General features: G+C 43.0%; 1 protein-coding gene across 1 annotated transcript; it reads right to left on the bottom strand.

Annotated features, from left to right (window-relative positions):
• Nucleotides 1-15,020: 15,020 nt before the first annotated feature.
• Nucleotides 15,021-23,662, bottom strand: LOC144683737 (glutamine amidotransferase-like class 1 domain-containing protein 3, mitochondrial). The gene is made up of 4 exons (XM_078547071.1): nt 23,353-23,662; nt 22,881-23,052; nt 19,521-19,722; nt 15,021-15,418 (listed from the first exon to the last, which is right to left on the bottom strand). Exons 1-4 carry the CDS (start codon nt 23,461-23,463, stop codon nt 15,226-15,228), a joined length of 678 nt encoding a protein of 225 aa, XP_078403197.1. The 5' UTR covers nt 23,464-23,662; the 3' UTR covers nt 15,021-15,225.
• Between the last annotated feature and the right edge of the window lie 921 nt (nt 23,663-24,583).

Genomic DNA, 24,583 nt, shown 5'->3' with positions numbered 1-24,583 from the left:
GATTGTCAATTTCCTTGGTGAGATTATGGATGCATCTGGTGTCAGAGTTGATCCATAGAAGACAAGAGCAATCAAGGAGTTTCCAGCTATTTGGAATGTGACTGAGATCCAGAGGTTCAAGGATATGGTAAACTAAGTTGGAAAGTTATTGCCTAACCTAGCTGTCATCAATGACCCTACACGTCAACTGTTATGACAAGACAATACATGGTGCTGGGAGAAAGCACAGTGGAAGTATTTTGAGAAAATCAAAGAGATGTTGATATCACCTGATATTTTAGCTCACTATGACCAGAGCTACCCACTATCATTGCTGCAGATGTATCTTCTACAGAACTGGAAAGCATAGACCAGTTTACTATGCAAACTGTCCATTGATAGAGACTGAACAGGGATATGCAGGGATAGCGAAGGAAGCATTAGCTACTACACGGGCTTGTGAAAAGTTTGCAGATTATGTTCTTGGTCTCCACTTCAAGATAGTGACAGCCCATTGGCCCTTAGTGGCACTCTTATATTTTAAGGAGTTAGCAAAAATGCCTCCACATGTACAATGATTCAGACTGAGGATAGAACCACAGAACCATAGAACCATAGAACACTACAGCACAGAAAACAGGCCATTTGGCCTTTCTAGTCTGTGCCGAAATATTATTTCGCTAGTCCCATTGACCTGCACCTAGTCCATAACCCTCCAGACCTCTCCCATCCATGTATCTATCCAATTTATTCTTAAAACTTAAGAGTGAGCCCGCATTTACCACGTCAGATGGTAGCTCGTTCCACACTCTCACCACTCTCTGAGTGAAGAAGTTCCCCCTAATGTTCCCCCTAAACCTTTCCCCTTTCACCCTAAAGCCATGTCCTCTTGTGTTTATCTCTCCTAATCTAAGTGGAAAGAGCCTACTCGCATTTACTCTGTCTATACCCCTCATAATTTTGTAAACTTCTATCAAATCTCCCCTCATTCTTCTACGCTCCAAGGAATAAAGTCCTAACCTGTTTAATCTTTCCCTGTAACTCAACTCCTTAAGACCCGGCAACATCCTAGTAAATCTTCTCTGCACTCTCTCAATCTTACTGATATCCTTCCTGTAGTCAGGCGACCAGAACTGCACACAATACTCCAAAGTTGGCCTCACCAATGTATTATACAACCTCACCATAACATCCCAACTCCTATACTCAATACTTTGATTTATGAAGGCCAGTATGCCAAAAGCTTTCTTTACAACCCTGTCTACCTGTGATGCCAATTTCATGGAATTATGTATCTGAACTCCCAGATCCCTTTGTTCCTCCGTACTCCTCAGTGCCCTACCATTTACTGTGTATGTCCTACCTTGGTTTGTCCTTCCAAAATGCAACACCTCACACTTTTCCACATTAAATTCCATCTGCCATTTTCTGGCCTATTTTTCCAGTTGGTCCAGATCCCTCTGCAAGCTTTGAAAGCCTTCCTCGCTGGATGATGAGGTTTCATGTAAAGAGAGGGTATGTTCCGGGAAAGCAGCAGACTACTGCATTTGCTTTTCTTGCATCCCAGCAGCAAGGCCTGATCAAGGTGATGTAGTCCTTGTTGAATAGGTAGAAATCTTGGCATCGATAATAACCACACCTATACCAACAACAACTCAACAACTCAGCAACTGAATGAAATCAGAGATGCACAGACATTCAATAAAGAATGTGTTCAGGTTAGAGAGTACTGCATCAAATGATGGCCAACATACATGCCACACAATCCCATTCTCAGATAATACTATGAACAGAGAGGACACCTCAATGTAGTGGATGATTTACTCATCTATGATGAGAGATTGGTCATTCTGAGAGTTCTGAGGCTTGATATACTGCATTGGTTTCAGCAAGGACAATTGGGCAGCACAAAATGTTGAACCAGAGCAAGATACCCTGTTTGGTGGTCAGGTCTCTCAAAGTCATTGAAGAGGTGATCTCAATCTGTACTACTTGTGCTGTCGATCATCAGAAACCAAGAGATCCATTGATGTCATCTTCCTTTCTATCAAAACCATGGTAACATCATGGGATGGACCTCTTTGAACACAGAGGTAAAATGTACTTGATTGCAGTACACTACAACTCCAGATGGATAGAAGTCAAGCAACTGCAGTGTTACACTTCTGAAGCAGTGATCACATTGTTGAAGTAGTTTTTTGCAACACATGGAACCCCAGACCTTATAATTTCAAACAATGGACCAGTTTGCCAATGAATACTTTAAAGAGTTCACAGCATCATATAGGTTTATTCATACTACCAGCTCACCAAAATACCTTCAAGCCAATGGTGAAACAGAAAGAAGAATGCATAAGTGAAGGATTTGCTGAAGATGAATGATGACATCCAACTGCATTTCTGTGCTATTGTACAACTCCAATCCAAAATGATTCAGTAGTATGTGAACTCCTAATGAGGAGAAGACTGAGAACTCAACTCCCTACTCTCCCATATGCACTCATGCCAGTGTACTAGAGGATGACTTGGACAAGATGAGGGAGAAAGAGGATAAGTATTGTTCCAGCCAGATGTGGAACTATGACAAATGTCACAAAGCATGCAATCTACCAGAGCTCCACAGGAGAGTCAGTTTGGATCTGAGACCAAGCTCATTATGGACAAATGGTTGAAGAGTCATCACACCCGCACTCTCCTTATTCAAAACAAAAATGGTAGCTTGGGATGGAACAGATGTACACTAATTTCTACACATAAGCAACTTTCCACACAATTGAAATAATCATCTACACAACTGAACTGATCAGGGATGCTGAGTTCATCAAGATAACCTGAATATGGCCTGATTGCTGAACTGGAGTCATCTGTCAATTCTCCTTCTGCCCAGCAGAGTCCAAGAGACCAAACACATGACAACTGCCAGCTAGAAGGATAAGGGCAGCAGAGACATGGGAACACCACCACCTGGAAGTTCCCCTCTGTAATGATCCCAGTTGATGTTACTACTAGACAAGTCAAATCCCAGGGTGGAACCTGGCTTGATAGATCCTAACTTTAATTTTCTGTTTAGAAATATGGAGGGTGGCTACTGAACAGAGTCACAAGAATCAGCAGATGCACTTTTAACAGAAGAATAAAACATTTATTAAACAAGAAAAGATTAACTATATTATAATACTCCTTCACCCACAAGTATACCTTTTCTGATATTTAGATTCATAAGGATAGCAGAAGTTACAAAAGCTATCTTATACTCTTAATGTTCATAGTAAGTACACAGTTCATGTGAACCAATAGGTGACCTATGGTCAGACACACCACACCCTGAAACCAAGTGACAGATGTCACCCCAAATGGATGCCATGGATCTCTCATCAGCTCCTCCCAGACGCTTATCACACCGTGAGGCAAATGGTCTAATTAAACTCTGTCTTTCACACGAGGATTTCCAATCTCTACACTCGAAGAAGTCGCTTTGGAATCTTTTCCAAAATGATGCTTTCTCTCAGGTGCCTTCCACAAGGGTCCACCTCCAGGGTTTTGACCTCTCCTCTAATCTTCCTCTACCCTGGATCACCACGTGCATTCAAGTTCTTGCCTCCCATGCACTCTCCCTCAGATACTCAGCCATGCCAAGAGAACACCACTGCTTCACACACAGAGTAAAGGGTTATAGACCTTCTGCTGTCTCCTTGGATCTTCTGGCTTCTCACAAGCCTATTTTGCTTTAAGTCTGATTCCTGCAACTTTCTCTCTTTAATTTGGCACCTCGTCCTCTGCTCCTTACTTTAACTTCACTGAACAAGACCTGTTTTCAATCCTTGCCCTTGTTCCTTGACTTAACTGTCCTCTAGGGAAATTTACCTATCCCTCCCTGGCTTTTGGAACCTTCTTCTTTGGTTTGGGACTTGCTCTCTTTCCCTTTCCATGTCCTGCCTGTTCTGGCACCCTCTTCCAACTGAACTAAAACTGCTGCTCTGTCCCTGTTGCTAGGCAATAGCACAATTTATTTCCTGCTTCAAGAGTCATAGAACCTCATTAGAATGTAGGTATACAAACAAACCCGCCAGCATTGCAGGTACCTGTTTAAAGTGAAACTAAATCTCAGGTTCCCTTAACACACAAATACCGAAATATAAATTAAACTCAAGCTTAAAGCTAAATCTTAAACTTAAAGCTATAGCTTATTCCTAACACCCACAAATACAAATATAACTCACTTAAACTATCTCTAGTTTCTAACACCTCCAAGTCACTCACCATCCTGACTTGGAAATATATCGGTGTTCCTTCACTATCACTAGGTCAAAATCCTGGAACTCACTCCCTAACAGCACTATGGGTGTACCTACACCACATGGATTGCAGCAGTTCAAGAAGGCAGCTCACCACCACCTTCTCAATGGCAATTAGGGATGGGCAATAAATGCTGGCCTAGCCAGCAATGCCCACATCCTGTGAATGAATATTGCCAATCTCCTCCTAAATATTGCCAATCTCATCCTAAGGAGCTGAGGACCTATTTGTGTAGACACCACAGCAATTGTCCCTATAAAAAATAAATTGAAGTCAGAGACTTGGGAGGAGATGTAGTAAAAGGAGTTAATGCTAACTATGTGACATGCTAACGAGACAGTGTACATTATCACAGGAAGTGATGCAATGTCTCATGATCTTGCTTTTTCTTTTAGATCTCATGGCAAGGTGAAGCTACTGTAAGATAGTTCTCAAGTAAAAGTTAATGGCCTGAATCTTGCGTTCCGATGTTAGGCCCATGCCCAACCTGAACACATGTAAAATTGCGCAAAATGACGTCGTGTATGCGTCCCACATCATCATGCTTGCGTTCAACATTATGGTCGGTGGGCATACATGGGTTCAGAAGCACACCCGCCGACAATTAAGCGGGTAATTAAGCCCACTGGTAATTGCCAGTGATTTTACGCGGCCCATTTACTTTTACGGTTCGCAGACAGGCCAAATGACCAGGCAGCCTTCACATTTTCACTACAAGCTACATGGATGTAGCTTGTCCAGGGTTAAACAAAATAAAAGAAGACTTTTGAGGGGTGAGGCAGCTCCACAGTAGCCATCCACCTTCAGGGAGCACAAGCCCGTGCCTTCCCTCCTCTCCCTTCTCTTGGCACCCGCCCTCTTTCTGCACACCCCTCACCAGCGGCGCTGAGCCTTTCTCAGCACACGTTTCATGCTGGCTGGCCATTGATTGGCCAACCAGCATGAAATTGCATTCGGGGGCCGATTGCGGGAAGAAGAGTATTTTGTGTCCACTTCCCGGCCCACCGATGGCGTGCACCCAACGATCGCAGGATTCAGGCCAATTTTTCCTTACCTCAGCAGACTCAGTGTTAGCACAATGAGACCAAGAATATTAGGTTTTGCTCTAACACTTTTATTGAATATTTCAATTTGCCAAATGGATCACGTTTAAATTATTTGAGGAGACATTTGTTTCATCTGTTTCAACTGAATCCAAGGGCAGAGGGCTTGTGGTAAAAACCCTGGAAATAAGCATCGGGTCGAGAGCCTCATACCATCCCGCCAACTTTTGGGTTTGGGCTGGGCAGAATCGGAGCCAAGCAGGCAGCCTCCATGCAGTTATCAAGGAACAGGTTAAAATATTCCAATAGGTCATTAAGTTTCACTTTAATCTCACGTTCTGTCTGTAACAGTTAGTGCATGGGTTCCCAGAGCTGTCTGCATCTCGCCAGGTCCACAAGGTGAGACACAGCGGTGACTAATTGTTTACTGAAATTGATATGTTGGGAAGACTGAAATCAGCAAACATATCGTCAGCCACAATGAAAGGCTTGTACTTAAAGGATCATTTGTGTCAGCCTGAAATCACTACTTTGACAGCTACAACTTTTTGTGGCCATTTTCAAGTGCCTTGAAGAATACTAACCTTCATCTCAACTTCCTTGTTGTCGACTTTCACTGCAGCAAGGGAGCAGCGTATGCAGTAGTAGGTTGGCCCTCTGTGGAGGAGCAACAGGATCATCAACACCAGCAACAAGGGAATCAGGCGGAAAGGTGCTGATTACAATATGTGTTGTGGGGAGAGGGGCTGATTACAGTGTGTTGGTGGGGGGAAGGAGCTGAATACAGTGTATGGGGGGTGAAAGAGCTGAATACAGTGTGTGGGGAGGGAGGGGGGCTGATTACAGTGTGTATTTGTGGAGGTGGGGTGCAGAATTGAGTGTATGCTCGGTGGGGTTGCAGATGAGTAGGGAAATTCTCAGTAGAAAATTACAAGTTTATTTGACTCATCTCAGATTAAAATCAATGATGCCAAGATAGATTGTAGAAGCTAGGACTGTTTTCCTTGGAGAAAGGAAGGCTGACAGGAGATTTGAAAGAGACATTCAAAATCATGAGGGGTCTGGACAGAGTAGTGAAGGAGAAACTGTTCCCACTCGTGAAAGGATCGAGAACTGTAGGGCACAGATTTAAAATAATTCAGAAAAGAAGCAACAACAAGATGAGAAAAAGGATTTTCAAACAACACATGGTTAATGTCTGAAATGCGCAGCCTGAGACTGTGGGGGAGGCAGGTTCAATCGAAGCAATCAAAAGGGAATTTGACTGTTAGGAAAAGGGAGAATGTGCATGGTTATGGGGAAAAGGCAGGAGAACGGCACTAGGAGAATTGCTCATTTGGAGAGCTGGTGCAGCCATGCTGCGCCAAATGGCCTCCTTCTGTGTTGTAACAATTCTGTGATTCTGTGAAGATGGTCTTTAGGGAATATTGATGTGATGTTGCTATAGGATCAGTTGAAAACAACTGATCCCAGCTGTTTCAGCTGTTCCAGTTGCACTGTTATTTTTCCCTTTGGAGTGCCACTAGCCCTTGCTTACCCTGCCGCCTTCATGTGCAAGCCTAAACAACATAAACAGACTATTAACCAAACAGGCATCAGTGTCAAGTCCAACCAAAAGTCTCACCCAAAATCTACACACAGAGCCTTTATGAAGGAGCTACGGTTGTTTCCCTCTCTTTAGCCCAAGGATTCATCCGTACTCCCCCAGCTTCTACCTGAGGTAAGATCAGCAAATTTACAGACCAGGATTAGAAGGCAAACAACTGTTCAGCTGTTCAACCGAACAACTGTGGAGCCAGTTCTTGCACCACTGAACTTATTTCTTCCCATCTTGTCTCTATTTTTTCCCCTTGTCCAGTTTCTTCCCACACACATTCGTGATTCTTCAGATGCCCCATATCATTTCAACAATTTCCACTTTCCTGGCCCTAACCACCTCCTCTTCACTATGGACATCCAGTCCCTCAACACCTCCATCCTCACCAGGTCGGTTTGAGGGCTCTTTGCTTCTCCCTTGAACAGAGGCCCAAACAATCTCCATCCACGACCACTCTCCTCCACCTGGCTGAACTTGTTCTCTCATTGAACAATTTCTCCTCTAACTTGTCTCTCATCCTCCAAATGAAAGGTAATGGTTACGGGTACCTGCATGGGCCCTAGTTATGCCTGTCTTTTTGAGGGGAATGTGGAACATTCCTTGTTCACATTCAGGTCTCCTCTCACAACTCTCTTTCCAGTACATCAATGAACATTGGTGCTCCTTTCTGCTCTCATCCAGAACTGGAAAAATTCATCAATTTTGCTTCCAATTTCCATCCTTCCCTCACCTTCACATGGTCCATCTCCAACACTTTACTTCTCTGTCTCCAATTCTGGTGATAGACTGCCAACTGAAATTCATTATAAGCCCACTGACTCCTCACATCCTGCTTCCTCAAAGGACTCCATTCCATTCTCCCAGTTTCTCTGCCTCCGTTGCATCTTTTCTGAAGATGCAACATTCCATAACAGCGCTTCTGACATGTGTTCCTTTTCCTCAACGGAGGAATTCCCCTTGCCCTCCCCCCACTGTCAACATATCTGACCCATTTCCCACACTTCTGCCCTCACCCTTCCCCTCCCTTCCAGAACTATGATAGGGTTCCCCTTGTCCCCACTTTCCACCCTACCAGCCTCCACATTCACATTTCTGCCAATTCCAGCACGATGCCATTACCAAACACATTGTCCCTTCCCCTCTCACATCGTTATTCCGAAGGGACCGCTCCCTCCGCGACACCCTGGTCGACTCCTCTATCACCCCCCCAAAACCTCATCCCCTTCCCATGGCAGACAGAGTGTACCGGCCATTGTCTGGGTCAGCATGCACTCAGTTGCCTGCCACATCGAATTCTCCATGCAGATGGCCCTTTTCCATTGAGGTGGGCATCAGCTCAAATGTTGGAGCAAACATAGCATGCATGGCAGAGGCAGATTCCTCCATTCTCTCCTCATAGGCACTGCCTCTAAAAATTATATCGGAAGTACACATTTCCCATTGCTGCTCCACAAGTTCTCTATTCGTGTATGACCACTGAGACTCAGCACCTGGGTCCAACTGAACAATGGTTGGAGTATCCTGTGCATTTTACAGGGATGCTTCACTGCTGTCCCTGTCGCCAGCGTCTACTCCTGTGCCAATACAGCAATCGCCACTTCAGTCCCCACTGAGGTGTGTGTACCTGAGCTGGTGGAGGTTGCATAGTGTACATTCTCAGAGTAGTCATCCTTTTCCAAGGACTCCTCAGCCTGGTTCCTCATCAGCTCCTCGATCACGTGTGAAGAACCTGTGGGAAATGAAAGATGTGGTGGTGGTGACTTTGAGAAAGGATTCAAAATCAGCATAGTGCATATCATGACATATCAGTTAGTGATGACATCAGTTCAACATAACTGTTAAGTGCCAAGTGTCAGTGTGATATCTAATGCTGTCACCAGGTCTCTGGGCCACCTACATCTCTCCATCACTGACGCCAATTGTGTGTGCCATCCTGCTGATCCCCAGGGTTTTGTCCTCCAATGGGACCAGCGTCGCTATGGCTGCAAGTCCACTGCTGGTTCTGTGCTTCTGCCTGGAGTTCTGCATTTCCTTCTCCAGCAAGAAGAGAAGACAGAGAATTAGGGGTCTGAGGAGTGGAATGTGTACTGAGGATGGAATGATAACATTTGAGGAGGGGACTATGAGAGATGGGTGCAAGAGGGCAATAGGATAAGAGTGCGTGTGAATGTTGTCTATTGCGATGGAGATTTGAGGAGGTGCCTGTAAAGAAAGGAAGGTGTGGAACTGTTGTTCAGAGGACAATGTTAGGGAAGTCATTTAGTCATGGATGGCACCCACAAGTGGTACGTCACATCACTTTTCCAAACGTAATGAGCTCATTAAACTATTTCCATCACTTAACGCAGGTCCTGTTGCTGACTTTGGTTGGCCTTATCCTCCTGTCCTCAGGGCAGAGGACTTCTCTCCTGGCCCTTACTGCCTATAGCATTACCACCGGGGCATAGTCAGAGAACTGAGGGTGGGTGGATGGGGGTTGGAGGGGGAGGGGTTTGGTGCAGGGGACAGCCATCCCACATCTTCCTGCCTCCATTTTCCTCACTCCTGAATGCTTCACCAGCAAGATGTTCTACAGATATTCAGACATCTGCTGGGGTCGCTTTAAATAGAAAGCCTTCCTTTGACAATTTCAGCATGTCATCCCACTGACCCTCTCTGGTTAGCCAAGAAATCAAAAGCGAGATGCGAATGCTGTGGCTGAGATAAACAACCACAGCACTACCCAATCCAGCAGCAATCGGGTTCCCAGCCCAATACAGGTCCTGTCATTTCAGCTGGAAGTTCTGCTGCAAATCTCAGAACAGAATCCAAGCATAGGAACAGTAATAGGCCATTCAGCCCCTCAACCTTGCTCTGCCATTCAATTAAATCATAGCTTATCTGTACCTCAACTCCACTTACCCACCTTACTCCGTTTTTTCTCTCCCTCTCTGCTTGGTTAGACCACACCTGGAGTACTATGTGCAATTTTGGTCCCCTTACCTTAGGGAGGATATTCTTGCCATAGAGGGAGTGCAACGAAGGTTCACCAGACTTGTTCCAGGGATGGCGGAACTGTCCTATGAAGTGAGATTGGGGAAACTGGGCCTGTATTCTCTAGAGTTTCAAAGGATGAGAGATGATGTCAATGAAACCTACAAAATACTTAAAGGGGTAGACAGGGTAGATGCAGGCAAGATATTTCCCCTGGTTGGGGTGTCTGGAACCAGAGGGCACAATTTCAAAACAAGGAGAAGCCACTTAAGACTGAAATGAGGAGAATTTATTTTACTCAGAGGGTTGTGAATCTTTGGAATTCTCTACCCCAGGGGGCTGTGGAAGTTCAGTCATTGAGTATGTTTAAAGCAGAGATTGACAGATTTCTAAGTACCAATGACATAAAGAGATATGGGGATAGTGTGGGAAAAGGGCATTGAAGTGGATGATCAGCCATGATCATAATGAATGGTGGAGCAGGCTCGATGGGCTGAATGGTCTACTCCTGCTCCTATGTTCTTATGTCCATCTACTGCATCAAAGTCTCCAGTACTGCATCTGAGAACATTGGAGCATGTTCTCTCATCTGTTGCACCATTAGCCACTCTTCTTCCAGGTCCCACCCTCTTCCCCAGACATTTCAGTACCTGTCCCAGCTGGAATGCACGTTCAGGTTGGCTTTAAGTAGTCCAGGCTACATTTAAGTGGTGTTAGCCTCACACAAACATGAGCGTCTGCTGAAGTGTGCAACTCACAACATGTTTAGCGATGGACTGCACACAGCCATCATATAAAATGGTCATGCATTTGTGTGTTGCCTGCAACGAAAGAAATGGGCGTGGATTAATCGTGTATTGTGATCTCCATGCTCAATTTTTGGGAGCTATCCAATTTTTCTCCCAAAGTCTTTGTGCATAAGAAGTTTTAATGATAGGAAAAACACAACTGACACAAAAAAATTTCCCTTTCCTGGAGTTGTCTGATGTATCCCTTAATTACTCTCAGTAAAGCATTCATTCTTTTGAATTCATCTGCAGTATCCACCTCAATGGATTTTTCTGGCACATAATCCACAGGTTTATTATCCTTTAAGTGGAAAAGGTACTGCTGGACTTCCCTTCTTAATTAAAACATCTTTAAACTTTTGTCCTCCTGTGCTTTAATCCTTTTTTAAAGTAAACCGTTTTCCTAGAGCAGTTTTTCAATTTCCTTTACCCAAACTAATTCGTACAAACCACTTATTTCCCTCGGCAGACTGGAACCATCTCATCTGTAGAGATAGTTTTGAATAGGTTTTACCTGAAATTGGATTAATCAAAACCTAGATTTGAAAATCAGTCCCAAATTATATTGCGGAGTGTAGTTTTATCATGCACACCATTTTGAAGTTGCCTTTGGGTAATGCCTTTGGGCATTTCAACATTTCTGACATTTTGAATACCTTCCAATATGGCTAATGGGAAAGATTGGTTTCAATGTTAAGACCAAACAGATAAGCTATGTAAATTTCCATTTAGGCTTTTCTAATCATCCCTATACTTCTGCAGTGTACGCAATCAAATGTTACACCTAACGGTGTCATAAAAGCCAATTACTGCCACTAATTACTTATGGGCGTATTGAACTTTTTAAGGAAGACTTCCGTGTTTCCAAAGAAATACAAGCAAGTACACTGAACAAAAGATAGCTGATAATGTAAAGTGACCACTTCCTGGAAAATCCCTATGTGGATTATACTGACAGTCCTGTCCTGAGAGAACATGGAATGTCGCATCTGAAAAGGTTCTTCAAGCAGACACTTAAAAAGGAGGCAGGGAAAATGCAAAAGACAGAACTTCAATCTCCTGTGGTTGCAGAGACAAAAGACTGATAACCACGTCTCAGTAGGCCTCTAAAATCCATCTCCTGTTGCTTCATGTCTCAGAATGGTCTGAGACCAAAGAAAACAGACTCTGGGGGCAAGACATGGGCCAGAATTTTTCGTTCTTCGTGCGGGCGAAATTTCGTGTGAAATCGTGCAAGAAAACGTCAGGTGCGTGTCCTGACGTCATCACGCTCATGAGCAACATTATGGTCAGCGGGCGCGCACGGGAGTCGGAAGCACGCCTGCCGACAATTAAGCGGGCAATTAAGCCCATTAAGGAGGTATTGCCAGTGATTTTACACGGCCCGTCCACTTTTACGGTTTGCAGACAGGCCAAACGGACAGGCGGCCTTCACATTTTCACTACAAACTACATCCAGGATGGGATGAAATGTCCAGGGTTAATCAAAATAAAAGAAGACATTTGGGGGATGATCTGCTACATAGTCTGCTGCCAGGTGCTTGCATTTACAGTATTGTTACAGTTTGCAGCAGTTTATTGAGCTCATTTCATTTTCAAATTACTGCAGCTCCTTGAGGCAGCTCCAAAGCAGCCGTCAGCCTTCAGGGAGCACAAGCCCACACCCCACCTTTCCCTCGGCGCCTGCCCTCTTCCCACACACCCCCGCTGACTCTTTCTCAGCGTGCCATTAATTGGCTAGCCAATGTGAAATTGTGTTCGGGGGCCAATCACAGGCAGAAGCACATTTTGCGTCTGCTTCCAGGCCCGCCAATCATGCCTGCCTGATGAACATAAGATTCAGGCCATGTTTTTTTCCCCTACAGGAACACACAGGAAAATAAGTTAAAAAGCTAGCTGCAGAGCAATGCTAGTGTGCTTGTGTGCTGTGAGAGTGACAGCACAAGAATATCAACTAGTCACCCATGCAGTTGCAGGTAAAGTCTCTTTCCCTCCCTCTGTTGCTGGAGGCAAGTCAGCAAAGCCACAATCAAAAAGGAAATAGGACAGCTTCTTCAGCCAACCTGCAGAACCCAGTGTCCCCAAACCAACTGCTAAACTACCAAAGTCAGCTCTACTGGAATCACCCAAATTAACAGCCACAATATTTTGCCATCTACGCCTCACGGACAAGCCAAAGACTAACTTGTATGCATTTTTAAACTTTTATTTGGACTCAACTTCTCATTTCTGATCTTAATGTATGTATGTTGTGTTTTTATTTTTTTCACGGATTTTTAGTAACTAATAAACTTTCTCTTTCTTTGGCCCAAGAAAGCCTGGTTAAATTGGCTCCTTCTAAAACATAAATATATTTGGACTGGGAAAAGGTATCCACGGGGGAAGGGATCCCTTTAAAATTAACTTTGTTGTGACCAACCGTGGGGGGTTGAATAAAGGAGAGCCAGCTCATTCCTCCTCACTCAGGAGCATATCAAAATTGGGGTCCCATTCAGGAAGTTAACAAATTGGGGGATCTCGCCCGGGGAACAGTCGTAACAACGGCCTTATAATTAGGATTATTGAAATGCCACCCTGGTGGAGTGAATCCTTAATCTGCTGTCCTCTCTGAGTTTGACATCATTCAACCTCAAACTGCTGCCACTCTGCCAGTGCCCTTTCTTCTGCCGGTGAGCCAGCTAGCCCACATTGCTTTTGTCCATGCTGAGGCAGTGCAGTACAAAGCCTGGCCTGCCAGGCCCAAGCATGCTCGATGCTGTCTTGCAAGGTCATTTACGGTTCCTTCCTTTAAGGGCCAGCAAACTTCCGCCAGCCATGCCACAGCCATTGGGGTAGCACTGCATAGGAACACTAGGACAGGCAAAGGTGCATGGAAGGCTGGCACCAAGACAATTCACAAGGTTGATTAATTGACTTTTGTATGGAATAGTGGATGGTTTATTTGATGAAATCAGTTTTGAACTTTTTTTGTGTGGTGGCTTTTATTTCAGCATTGTAGCCATAAGATTACTAGGATGGCCCATAACAGAGGAAAGGTAAGGTTTAGGACTGTTGATAAATGGGGAATTGGGATTGTGTTCACTGGTACTGCAGTCAGATGTACCAGGAGGGAGGTGTGTTGGTTTCCTTTTCCCCCTCCTCTTCATCCTCCACCCCCTCCTAAGCTGCTCGCTGCATATCTGGTGGCTGTACCCTCATGATAGAGAGTTTCCGGAGGAGGCAACAGCACATGACGAATCATGACACGCCATCTGTGGGTATGGCAGGGCTCTTCCAGAGCAGCTCAGGTAATGGAAGTGTTGCACTCCAATAGCTGCTCAACTACATTTTGTGTGGCAGTGTGGCTCTCATATGAATGCTGCCCTTCAGCGTATGGGTTGCACACCAATGTCACTAGCCAGGTGGTCAGTAGAAAACCCCTGTCACCCAGTGGCGACTCCCTGATCTCTCATGGTGGCTCAGATGCTGATGGAACAGCAGACTGTCACAGAATGATTGCTGCTAGGATACAGGGTATTGACGTATATGATGCACTGAGTATGACTGAAAACCTGCTGAACATTGAGGGAGTGGAAACCTGTGCGGTTGCTGTGTCGCTGAATTTAAATCCGATAGCCACAAAGCAACATGCGTCAATGGAGCCCTGTAGTGAGTGGAAACCCACTATGCTGGCAAAGCCATGTTTGCTTTCCATTTTTTTCTCTCCAGAAAGAGAGAAGGCAATGTGTTTCCCTTTACATACAGTGATCTCCCTTTTACAGCAGTGGCTCTTCAAGGAGTATTTCTCTTACCGTAACCTAAGCCAGTAACAATGTGTACATGAGGAGGTGCTCAGTGCAATCTGCCACCTCTTGCAGGCAGACCAGCAGCCTCAGAGTAGGACAAGGTGACTTTGAAGGTGATGATGACCATGAATTTCTTGATGTCACGTTCCTTCCAGTCTAAAGTAGGGGACATCTCCATCATCTCACAGTTTGCCATCTACTGCTGTATAAGGGAGGCCACCAACACATTGTATGTGAAGACAGGGGAATGTATTACTTTCTCTCACTGCATCTGAACTCTGCACCACATGACTATCCAGATTTTGGTTGTTTTGATTAGTTTTCCTAGCAGAAAATGTCTGAGAAGTTGGAGGCTGAATTAAAGGTAGCAGGTAAATATGGGATTTTGTCCATGCCTCAATTAATATGAGAATTGAAAATTCTCCAATAATGACTTTTCAACTCCTAACTCACAGAAATTAACAAATATTATGTGGCAATACTTCAATAATTTATTTTGCAGATACCTATAAATTTGTACTTTGTCTTCAGACAATAAAAATAATGCAAAAATCAAATGTAGTATTTCATAAAATTCCTTTAATCCATATTATATCTTATTTTTTAAACAGTGGTATAAGAATTTAAATATTCCCTCAAAGTAAGTCATGTTGAATGGATGTATCAGCAAATCCACATTCTAGTAAATTAAGTAAATTGAATAGTTTTCTGCTCCTTGAAAATTCCATGAGGTGCACTTTTAATTACATAAATTTAATAAATATTTATGCAAGCTTCAAGACTTCTTTCACCATTTCCCCAACTCCATCAAAAATCTCATGGATGGGAGCATTGCACATGAAGGCACTGGTCGTCACCAATTTATTTTGCTTATCGATGTGTGTTTCATTGACATGCTTGTTGACATGCTTGCAACCTAGATCTACCATTGCCTGGGCTGTTTTTGCATAGGGCCACCTAGAGAAATAAGTGCAAAATATCAGTATCGTAAATTGAGCTAATGAAAAAGACAGGAATCACAATATAAGGAAAAATATTTTGTAATTTGATAAGAGGGCAACAGGATAAAATTCAGTAATCCCACACACCAAGCGAGAAAGGGAGCATAGTTCTGAGATAAGGCTACAACAATAAAAATTTCCAACTCACACTCCCTTGAAGTGCAGCCTTCTCTAAATGTGTAGGATTAATTAATTTAACTACATGAGTTGGAATGAGTTCATTACTGTATTAGTACTGAAAATGCAATATCAACCCTTGGCTACCATATTTTGCTTACCCCATGCCACTATTATAATTAAATATTAGTAAACACAGGGTGCATATTTCAAGCAAATTTACTCTTGCAATAGAATTCTCAGCATCAAATGCACGGAGGTAGTGCCGTTATCCTTGAACCTGACACATACTGGTTCTGATTTGAATGTAGCAACTTGGTCATCTCTATTTATATTTCATACAGAATTCCAGAATAGAGATTCCTGATGTCTTGGTAAGTTCACAGCACAGTATGGAAAAGAGCCATTTGGACTTTGAGTAAAATGTGATTACTGTCATTACAGTGTTGTGTTTTGCAGAACAAACAAGGTTGATTTTAAAAAGTGTGATCTAATGCAGGGTGTCAGTATGAAATTGAAAGAGATAAGATATTAAGATCAGTTTGTGTCATTTCACCTGATCTGATAACAAACGTTTGAATAAACACTACAATGAAGTAATGCGCTCATTAAAAAGTGGCTGTTATAAAGTTTTAGAATAGATTTACCTTTTTTTAAAAAAGCCATAAATTGAACATGATGGATCATAATGTCACACTGATCACAAAAACTAAGTGAGAACACAAAGGAAAAAACTTCAACAAGGAAGTCACCTAAGGCAGCCAGGGACTGCAGTAAACAATGAGAAACTTGGAAAGATAACAGGAGTATCAAATGTTTAAATGAACATAAAGTGTCCAAGATGGATGGCAATAGGTCAAATGGGTCCTGTTGGTATACCACAGTGGTTTGAGTAAGGAAACATCTACGTTGGAAGGTTAGATGTAAATGTATTCTTGCTAACATTAAAAATTGTGACAAGCCTATTTGTGCCATGAAACCCATTCTATCCATAGGTCATATACAATTTTCCCTTCATAAGCGCCACCCAGAAAGTAAGGGTTGGGACTTCTCCCTAACTAACCCACAAAAGGTAGTCAAGCAAATGTCCAACCTTTCAAAAATTAAACTTGAAACCCATACTTTATAGAATGGAAGAAAAGTTCCTATTTGTCGTCATATTAATGTTATATTTATGGCTTCTTCTGCAATTATAACCCAAATTAAATAATCTACTTACTACCCTTTTATCCAATTTGAAGCCCATATCTTGGCCCTCCAACTTTTCTCCAAATGTTTCTTAATTCACCTCTTCATAACTTTGAACCCAAAGTCAAATGTTATAATTGAATTTCTATCCCACTCCTTCAACTCAATGTTGTTTTTAAAAGGTGCAGCAAAGGGGATGTATTATTCATTATTCATGAACTTCAACTAAATAGTACACATTTGGGGCTTTTTGTATGGGATTGAGATTATGATTTTCTTTTTCTCCCCAGACAGCAGCTGAACATATTAAATATAAACAGAAAAGCATTTCAGTGCAGCAGACTTGATCTATCCAGGAGGTATTCTGCACTGGTTAGTGTAATTCAGGACCTGTATCATTCAAATGAAAGTCAGAGATTAATAGGTTAATTCAGTGATCCCACATTCTACAATGTGCTTAAATAGCACAGGCAGCAGAGATAGAGCTATGACACTGTAAGTCTAATTCTCCCAACTGCTGGTAAGGTCAAACTACAGTGAGCAATAAATTACCTTGTTTTACTTACCTTACTTTATTTTTAGCTATTGCCTCTCCATGTGCCACATACTCTTCTCCAAGCAAAGCAACATAAAGGCCACCTGTTCCCAGGCCTTTAACTAGCTATTAAGAGGAAAGTTCCAGATTAATTTGTCCTCTGAGTGTCCATTTCCCCATGGGGTAGTGACTCACCATTATATGCTGTCTCTGCCTCTCTCACTTCGACCCCTCCCCCCTCCCAAAGCTCTGAGAAAGCAGTAGCTTATCATGTGAGGAATCAGGTAAACAAACATCCCGCATTCCCATGACACATCAGCATGCTGGTTCACTGGGTCAAATTGTTACGGGTTTTGAGACATAATTTAGCTTATTAAACAAACTGGCACAATTAAAAACACCAAATACCTGGACTGGGTGTAAGCTAGGGAAATAGTAAGCAATTCACTAAGCAGAGGCGATAAAGCTCTTAACAGTGGAATCGGCAGGTTAAATATAAAACAGAATAAAAAGCTGTACTCAACAGATACATAATTGTTAGAGATAAGGGAAAGGAGGTTGCCCAAATCAATATCAAGTCTGAGACATGGAGAGCAGAGAGAAGCAAGGACAGAGTAACATGTGCTTGGGATAAAGGGATAGTTAGATTTCCAGAAGTCATTTGATAAGGTGCCACATCAAAAGTTATTGTGGAAAATAAAAACTCATGGTGCAGAGGGTAATATATTGGCATGAATAGAAGATTGGCTAGCCAACAGGAAACAGAGAGTAAGCGTAAAGGGGTCATTTTCTGGTTGACAACATGTAATCAGTGGTATGCCACAGGGAACAGTGCTGGGGCCTCAACTTTTTACAATTTATATAGTGACTTGGATGAAGGAGCTGAAGGTGTGGTTGCTAAATTTGGGGATGACACAAAGATAAGTAGGAAAGTAAATTGTGAAGAGGACATAAGGAGGCTACAAAAGGATATAGATAGGTTAAGTGAGTGGGCAAAGATCTGGCAAATGGATGTATAATGTAGGAAAATGTGAAATTATCCATTTTGGCAAGAAGAATAAAAAAGAAGCATATTATCTAAATGGTAAAAGATTGCAGAGCCCTGAGATACGGAGGGATTTAGGTGTCCAAGTACATGAATCGCAAATGGCTAGTATGCAGGTACAGCAAGTAGTTAGGAAAGGTAATAGAATGTTATCATTTATTGCAACGAGAATTGAATACAACAGTAGAGTGGTCATGCTTCAGTTATACAGGGCATCGCTGAGATCACTTCTGGAGTACAGTGTACAGTATTTGTCTCCTTATTTAAAGGAGGGTGTAAATGCGTTGGAAGCAGTTCAGAGGTTTACTAGACTAATACCTGGAATGGGGGGGGGTTGTCTTATGAGGAAAGGTTGCATAGGCTTGTATCCGCTGGAATTTAGAAGAGTAGGAGACAAATTGGTTGAAATATATAAGATTCTGAGGGGTCTGGATAGGGTGGATGTGAAAAGGATATCTCCCCTTGTGGAAGAATCTAGAACTAGAGGTCACTGTTTAAAAATAAGAAGTCTCCCATTTAAGAGAGAGATGAGGAGAAATGTTTTCTCTCAGAGGGTCATGAGTCTTTGGAACACTCTTCCTCGAAAGGCAGTGAAAGCAGAATCTTTAAATATTTTTAAGGCACCGGTAGATAGATTCTTGATAAGCAAGGTGGTGGTGGTGGTGGTGGGGGCGGGGGAAAGGTGATAAAAGGCTATCCTGGGTAGACGGGAATGTGAAGTCAAGGTTACAATCCAATCAGCCATGATCTTATTAAATGCCAGAGCAGGCTCAAGGGGCCAAGTGGTCTACTCCTGCTCCTAGATTGTATGTTCATATTTCTAACAAGAAGAACAGCCAACAATTGCAAGTCCTTTAGTGAACCATCTCTGAGCAGGTCAGAGTTTTGAATAGATTGGATTAAACTCTGATGCCTCAGATATTACGCTTAATCAAAAAGGTCAATGTTTTTTCCAGAGCAGCTGCCTCTCTTAACTTCTTTATCACTCTGTTAACATCATGCAATGTGTCTGGAGGTTACATTTTATCTAGTACTAGTTGCGATGAATATGAAAATAGACAACCATCAGTGTTTTAAAACATTTGGCGTTATTGCATTTATCACTTTACTTTAGGTGTAACAAAAATGCATAGATGAATTCTTGGCAAATTTAGTTAAAATTTGTATACTTACTTTTCACATTCTGTATCATAACCCACAGTTAATTCACATCCGGGGATGAGTTTAGCTGCCAACACTGGAGAGATGCAGCACAGGCCAATTGGTTTCTTTGTAGCATGAAATTTCTTTATAGCGGATTCCACCGATGCCTCCACAGTGCAATCCTTCCCTTTCACTGCCCAGCTGCTCAGGTTCTTAGCAACCCCAAAACCACCTGAATAGGGAAGACAGATGGAGATTTTTTTGAGGTTTTGTTGCTATGAAAATAATTGTTGTGGGCTCCAAAGGGAAGTTGCCTAATCAGTGGGTGTGTAAGTGCTCTTGTGTTCTACTTTAGGGAAACAGTACTCTGGACACATTTGTAAGGACAGCAAGCCAATGGGATACATTTTAAGCAATCTGCAAAAAGTAAAATGGTTAACCTAGAATCAGATGCTGTGAATAAAGGCTTGTATCAGAATGAGAGATTAATGTGCAATGGTTTTCGCTTAATTATGACAATTAAGCTAGGAGAAACCCTGAGATGCCAAGATATCAGGAAAATATAATTCTTATCATGATTTAAACTTGGACCAGTGGAAGGAAATATAATACTTATAACTGGAAATCTGTTCTTGCGCTTAATTTAAACCATGCAATGTAGCTTCTAAAATGTGCTGTTTAGTTCAATGACACTTTGGAAAGGATCCGTATGATAGAATTGATTACGTTGGTCACTGATGGTTATGTCCCTTAAGTGGAATTTCTTTCCTCTCCAGCCATCAACTCCAATTTTTTGAGTATCCCATCCTCCCTTCTTCATCTCATCTGCCATAACTTCCAGGGGAATGCAACACAAACTTCCAGGAATGCCATTTTTCAAGGATATATTTGGCTCTTGCACTGAAATTGCGGTGGAGGTAAGAGAATCTCAACATATATCAAGGAATGAGGCTCAAACCCACGACCCTCTGATTCAAAGAAGAGAGCTTCCATTGAAAGAAAAAGGAGCCGTGCTTTTATATAGCACCTTTCATGACCTCAGGACGTCCCAAAATGTTTTGAAGCCAATTAATGAGCCAAAAAGATGGCCATTGAACAGCCTTCCTCAAGAAAAGCTAAGGGCCTTACAGGAAGGTGGAACTGCCCAAATTTAAAGCAAACAATCAATTGAAAGGTTGTGTTTGTAAACATATACTCATATCACCTTAGATATAGAAATTTGTCAGAACTACAGTGTTAAACTTAAATTATCGTGGTGCCTATGATGAATTTGACACCCCTGGTTACTGATGCATATCCATGACTTTATGGAATCCTCAATACTTACCTTTATGATGGTTGAGTTGTGTTATCATAGTTATTGTTAAACAAAATGGCATTAGTTAATGTACTTCTAGGTCCAACTTTGACAGCTTTGGTGAGTAGGTGTTAACAGCACCTCACTGTAGTGCTGCAATCCTGTTGTCAATGGTTTGTTTAGCCATAATTTGAAATGGTGCATGTGATTCAGTCCAAAGACAAGCTAATTCAGGCATCTGATAAGCCTTACACCTGACTGGCCATGCTAGGAAGGGAGAAAAAATATTGTTGAGCACTCTGACTAATATTATTTACTGGTATTTCAGGTGCAATATTTCTCACATGTTTTATGAGACCTTTATGGGATTTAGCACTTATTTAAGGGCTGCCATTACTGGAATATCAGCAAAACAAATTAGGACATGCTTTGTAAGAAAGGCAGCAGCACAGAAAGAAAATAAATGAGATGATGCTAGTGCCATCAGAAGAGATGGCCCAGGCCTACATCCCTGATAACAGTATCATCTGGCAAGACAACCAAAATATTTGCCAATGTGGGTATGTATGAGTATTTGTGGCAGGTTACATACTCAGGACCCATCACTGAGAAGGTAATGGCCATCAGCAAAATATCACCAATTAGGACTTTAAAACAAGTCTACACGTGCAACTAGCAAAATATTACTGTAGTCTGTGGGATCGACCACTCCAAAATAAATGGGATCATTCCTACAACAAGCAGCTTTATGTGAATTTTTTATAGAGAGTCATAGGGCAGAATCTTCTGCCCTATCCTGTGGTGGGTTTGGTGATGGTGGGGCATTTAATCAGGCGGGAGAGTGGCAGGCGGGGACCCCGCCACTTTCTCGCCTCCAAGCCAATTGAGTGCATGGCGGAAAGGCCCGTGGACAGCCTTCCCACTCTGCCACCAGTTGAGGCCCTTAAGATCTCATCCTGATGCCACTGATTTTAACCCAGCGGTGGGCTGGAGGCTCGCCATGCAGGGAGTATAACAAGCAAACACGGTGCCCAAGCAGAGGGTGGGGGGGTGGGGGGGGGGTGGTAGGCTAGGGCCCTTCAAAGGCACCCAATGGGAGGAGGGGGGCCCGCTAAGAGCCACCTGCCGCCCTTGCTGCCGCCCACCCTCCCCTTCCCCCACAACCACTTCCTGCCATCACTCACCCGTGCCTGGGTCCCTCCTCAATCTTAGGTTTTCTGTGGTGTAGTGTCAGCAGCAACACAGAAGTTGAGTACAGAGGAGCTGCCAGCCTCTAACTGGCTGGCAGCTTTCGGTAGGCTGGACCTTCCAGAGCCCTTGACCCACACCTCCACAAAATTCCACCCATAGTCATTTATGGCACAGGAGGAGGCCATTTGGCCCATCAAACACAAATTTCTCCGACAATGCTTGCAAGTCTATGCTAACTTGCTGCTTATTTCTCCTTTATTCTTTCATGGGATGTGGGCATTTAGCCATCCTTAACTGCCGCACCATTTCAGAGTTATGAGCCTGGGATGATGTGGGCCTGGCGCCACATGTAGGCCAGACGAGTTAAGGACTAGCCCAGTGACGTTACCACTGTATGTGAAGACGCCACCGTCACACATCGACATTCCAAAACTACTTTCTGAAATGACTGTACAAATACCGCAACCCCCAATCTTTACACTAACTCGTTTGAAGTGGCCCAAACTATCAAAAAAGAAAAAAACAATAATTTAAATCTCTGGAAAATATGTTAGCGTAAATCAAACAAGAGCAAGTTTGACTGGAAAAAATGAAACATTCCTAATGACTTGAAATAAAAGATTTCAGCAGCCGAGAATAAAGAATGAAGAATGAGGAGCTCCTTATGCCTGGAAACGCGATATTACATCGATGATTTCGACTTTCGAAGCGTAGTGGAATTAGGGGGCATTTCGAAACCTACAAATATATTGCAAAACAGCAGTAAACAACACACTAATATGTTCTACACAGCAAACTTTTGTTCAAATTTATTGCTGCGATCTTCCATAATTCTAGAGCAGTCCATTATGAGTCTTTTTTTAAATGATCGAGCGGCAGAAACCACAGATCAGGACATTTACCTGGAATGATCAGCGCGTCTGTGTCATTAATACTGAGCTCGCCAAGATCCTTGATATTACCCCTGGCGATCCGGCTGCTCTCTACCAACACATTCCGCACCTCCTCGGTTGGTTGGCCGGTCAAGTGATTTACAACATGCATCTGCTTCACATTAGGGGCATAGATTTGTACCTGGAAGGAAGTGAAAGAACTATTTAGGAGCAGCGAGATGTGACTGTATAACAAGGAGGTGCCTACCGGCGGAAAGAGGATATTGCACAGGAAGGAGAAATTAAAAACTGGAAAAAAGTATTAGAAATGAAACACGGAAGTAGACGAAAAATATTCAACAAAATGACATTAAGATAGAAATGGAATATGAACCGAATGTAGATGAAGAAGCAAAGTAAGAGGGATATTTTAAACATAAATTTGGGTGAGGAGAAGAGAGGTGGCTGGAATCTTTGGCGATAAATTGAAAGGCGATTGTACCTCGACACCAGCGCGGCTGAGATGGACCATCGCTGCCGAGGACTCGTGCAGCTCACTGCCATCGTAGACGCCACAGCCGGAGAGGACCAGAGCCACACGTTTCTTCGCCATGGTCAGAGCAGCAATGCAAAACCTCTGTTTGAACTGAACCTGAGCTAGCACGTACTTCCCCGTTGTCACTGCGTTTTATATAGTCATGAGAAAGGCGGTACCCAACGATGGGAGGATCTCAGCAACAGTGCCTCTGGCATTGTTAACTATTAACTTACTACATACTTCCTGATGGAGACAATCCAGAAATTTTCCAGGACACTACGTGCATTTGGTCTCCTTCAAAACTTTAGATAAACAAAATAAGGAAGCTATTCAGTTCTGAAGATGAGTCACCTGGACTCGAAACGTAAACTCTGTCTTTCTCTCCACAGATGCTATCAGACCTGCTGAGTTTTTCCAGCAATTTTAGTTTTTGTTTCAGGTTTCCAGCATTCGCAGTGTTTTGCTTTGATCGTAAGGAAGTTATTAACTGGTTTGACCTTGACAATTATATTTGCATAGTTATAATAACTCGAGCCGAAAATCAATAGAAGTTTCTCCAGGCTGCATTTTATGAGATGAGCAGCAGATTGGGGAAATTCCCCAATCCCTGTTGGCTTGTATCATTTATTTGTTTAAACAAAAGCGCTTTGTCATGCTGATTCTAAAGGCTGCCTTTTAGTAGGTATCAGTTCCCGAATGGATCTAATTGACAGAAAGCAGACACCGGAGGGAACAAAAAGCTAAAAGCTACTGCGGATGCTGGAAATCCAAAACAAAAACAGAATTACCTGGAAAAACTCAGCAGGTCTGGCAGCATCGGTGGAGAAGAAAACAGTTGACGTTTCGAGTCCTCATGACCCTTTCAGTTCTGCCGAAGGGTCATGAGGACTCGAAACGTCAACTGTTTTCTTCTCCACCGATGCTGCCAGACCTGCTGAGTTTTTCCAGGTAATTCTGTTTTTGTACCGGAGGGAACAGTTTCTCTCAGTTGGTTTATTGGTTTAGCTCCAGAACGAGTTGAACCGCCCGCCAAGCTGTTCCACTACAGCTACAACACCAGCATCTACCCGACACTATAAAGAACTGCCCGGGTATATATTCTCCACAAGAAGCAGAATGAATCTAACCTGGCCTATCAGTCTACTCTCAATTGTCAGCAAAGTGGTGCAAGGTGTCATTGACACTGTTATCAATT

Source organism: Cetorhinus maximus, chromosome 8 (assembly GCF_964194155.1).
Source record: "Cetorhinus maximus chromosome 8, sCetMax3.hap1.1, whole genome shotgun sequence".
Classification (NCBI taxonomy): domain Eukaryota; kingdom Metazoa; phylum Chordata; class Chondrichthyes; order Lamniformes; family Cetorhinidae; genus Cetorhinus; species Cetorhinus maximus.
This window is presented reverse-complemented; position numbering and strand designations above follow the sequence as displayed.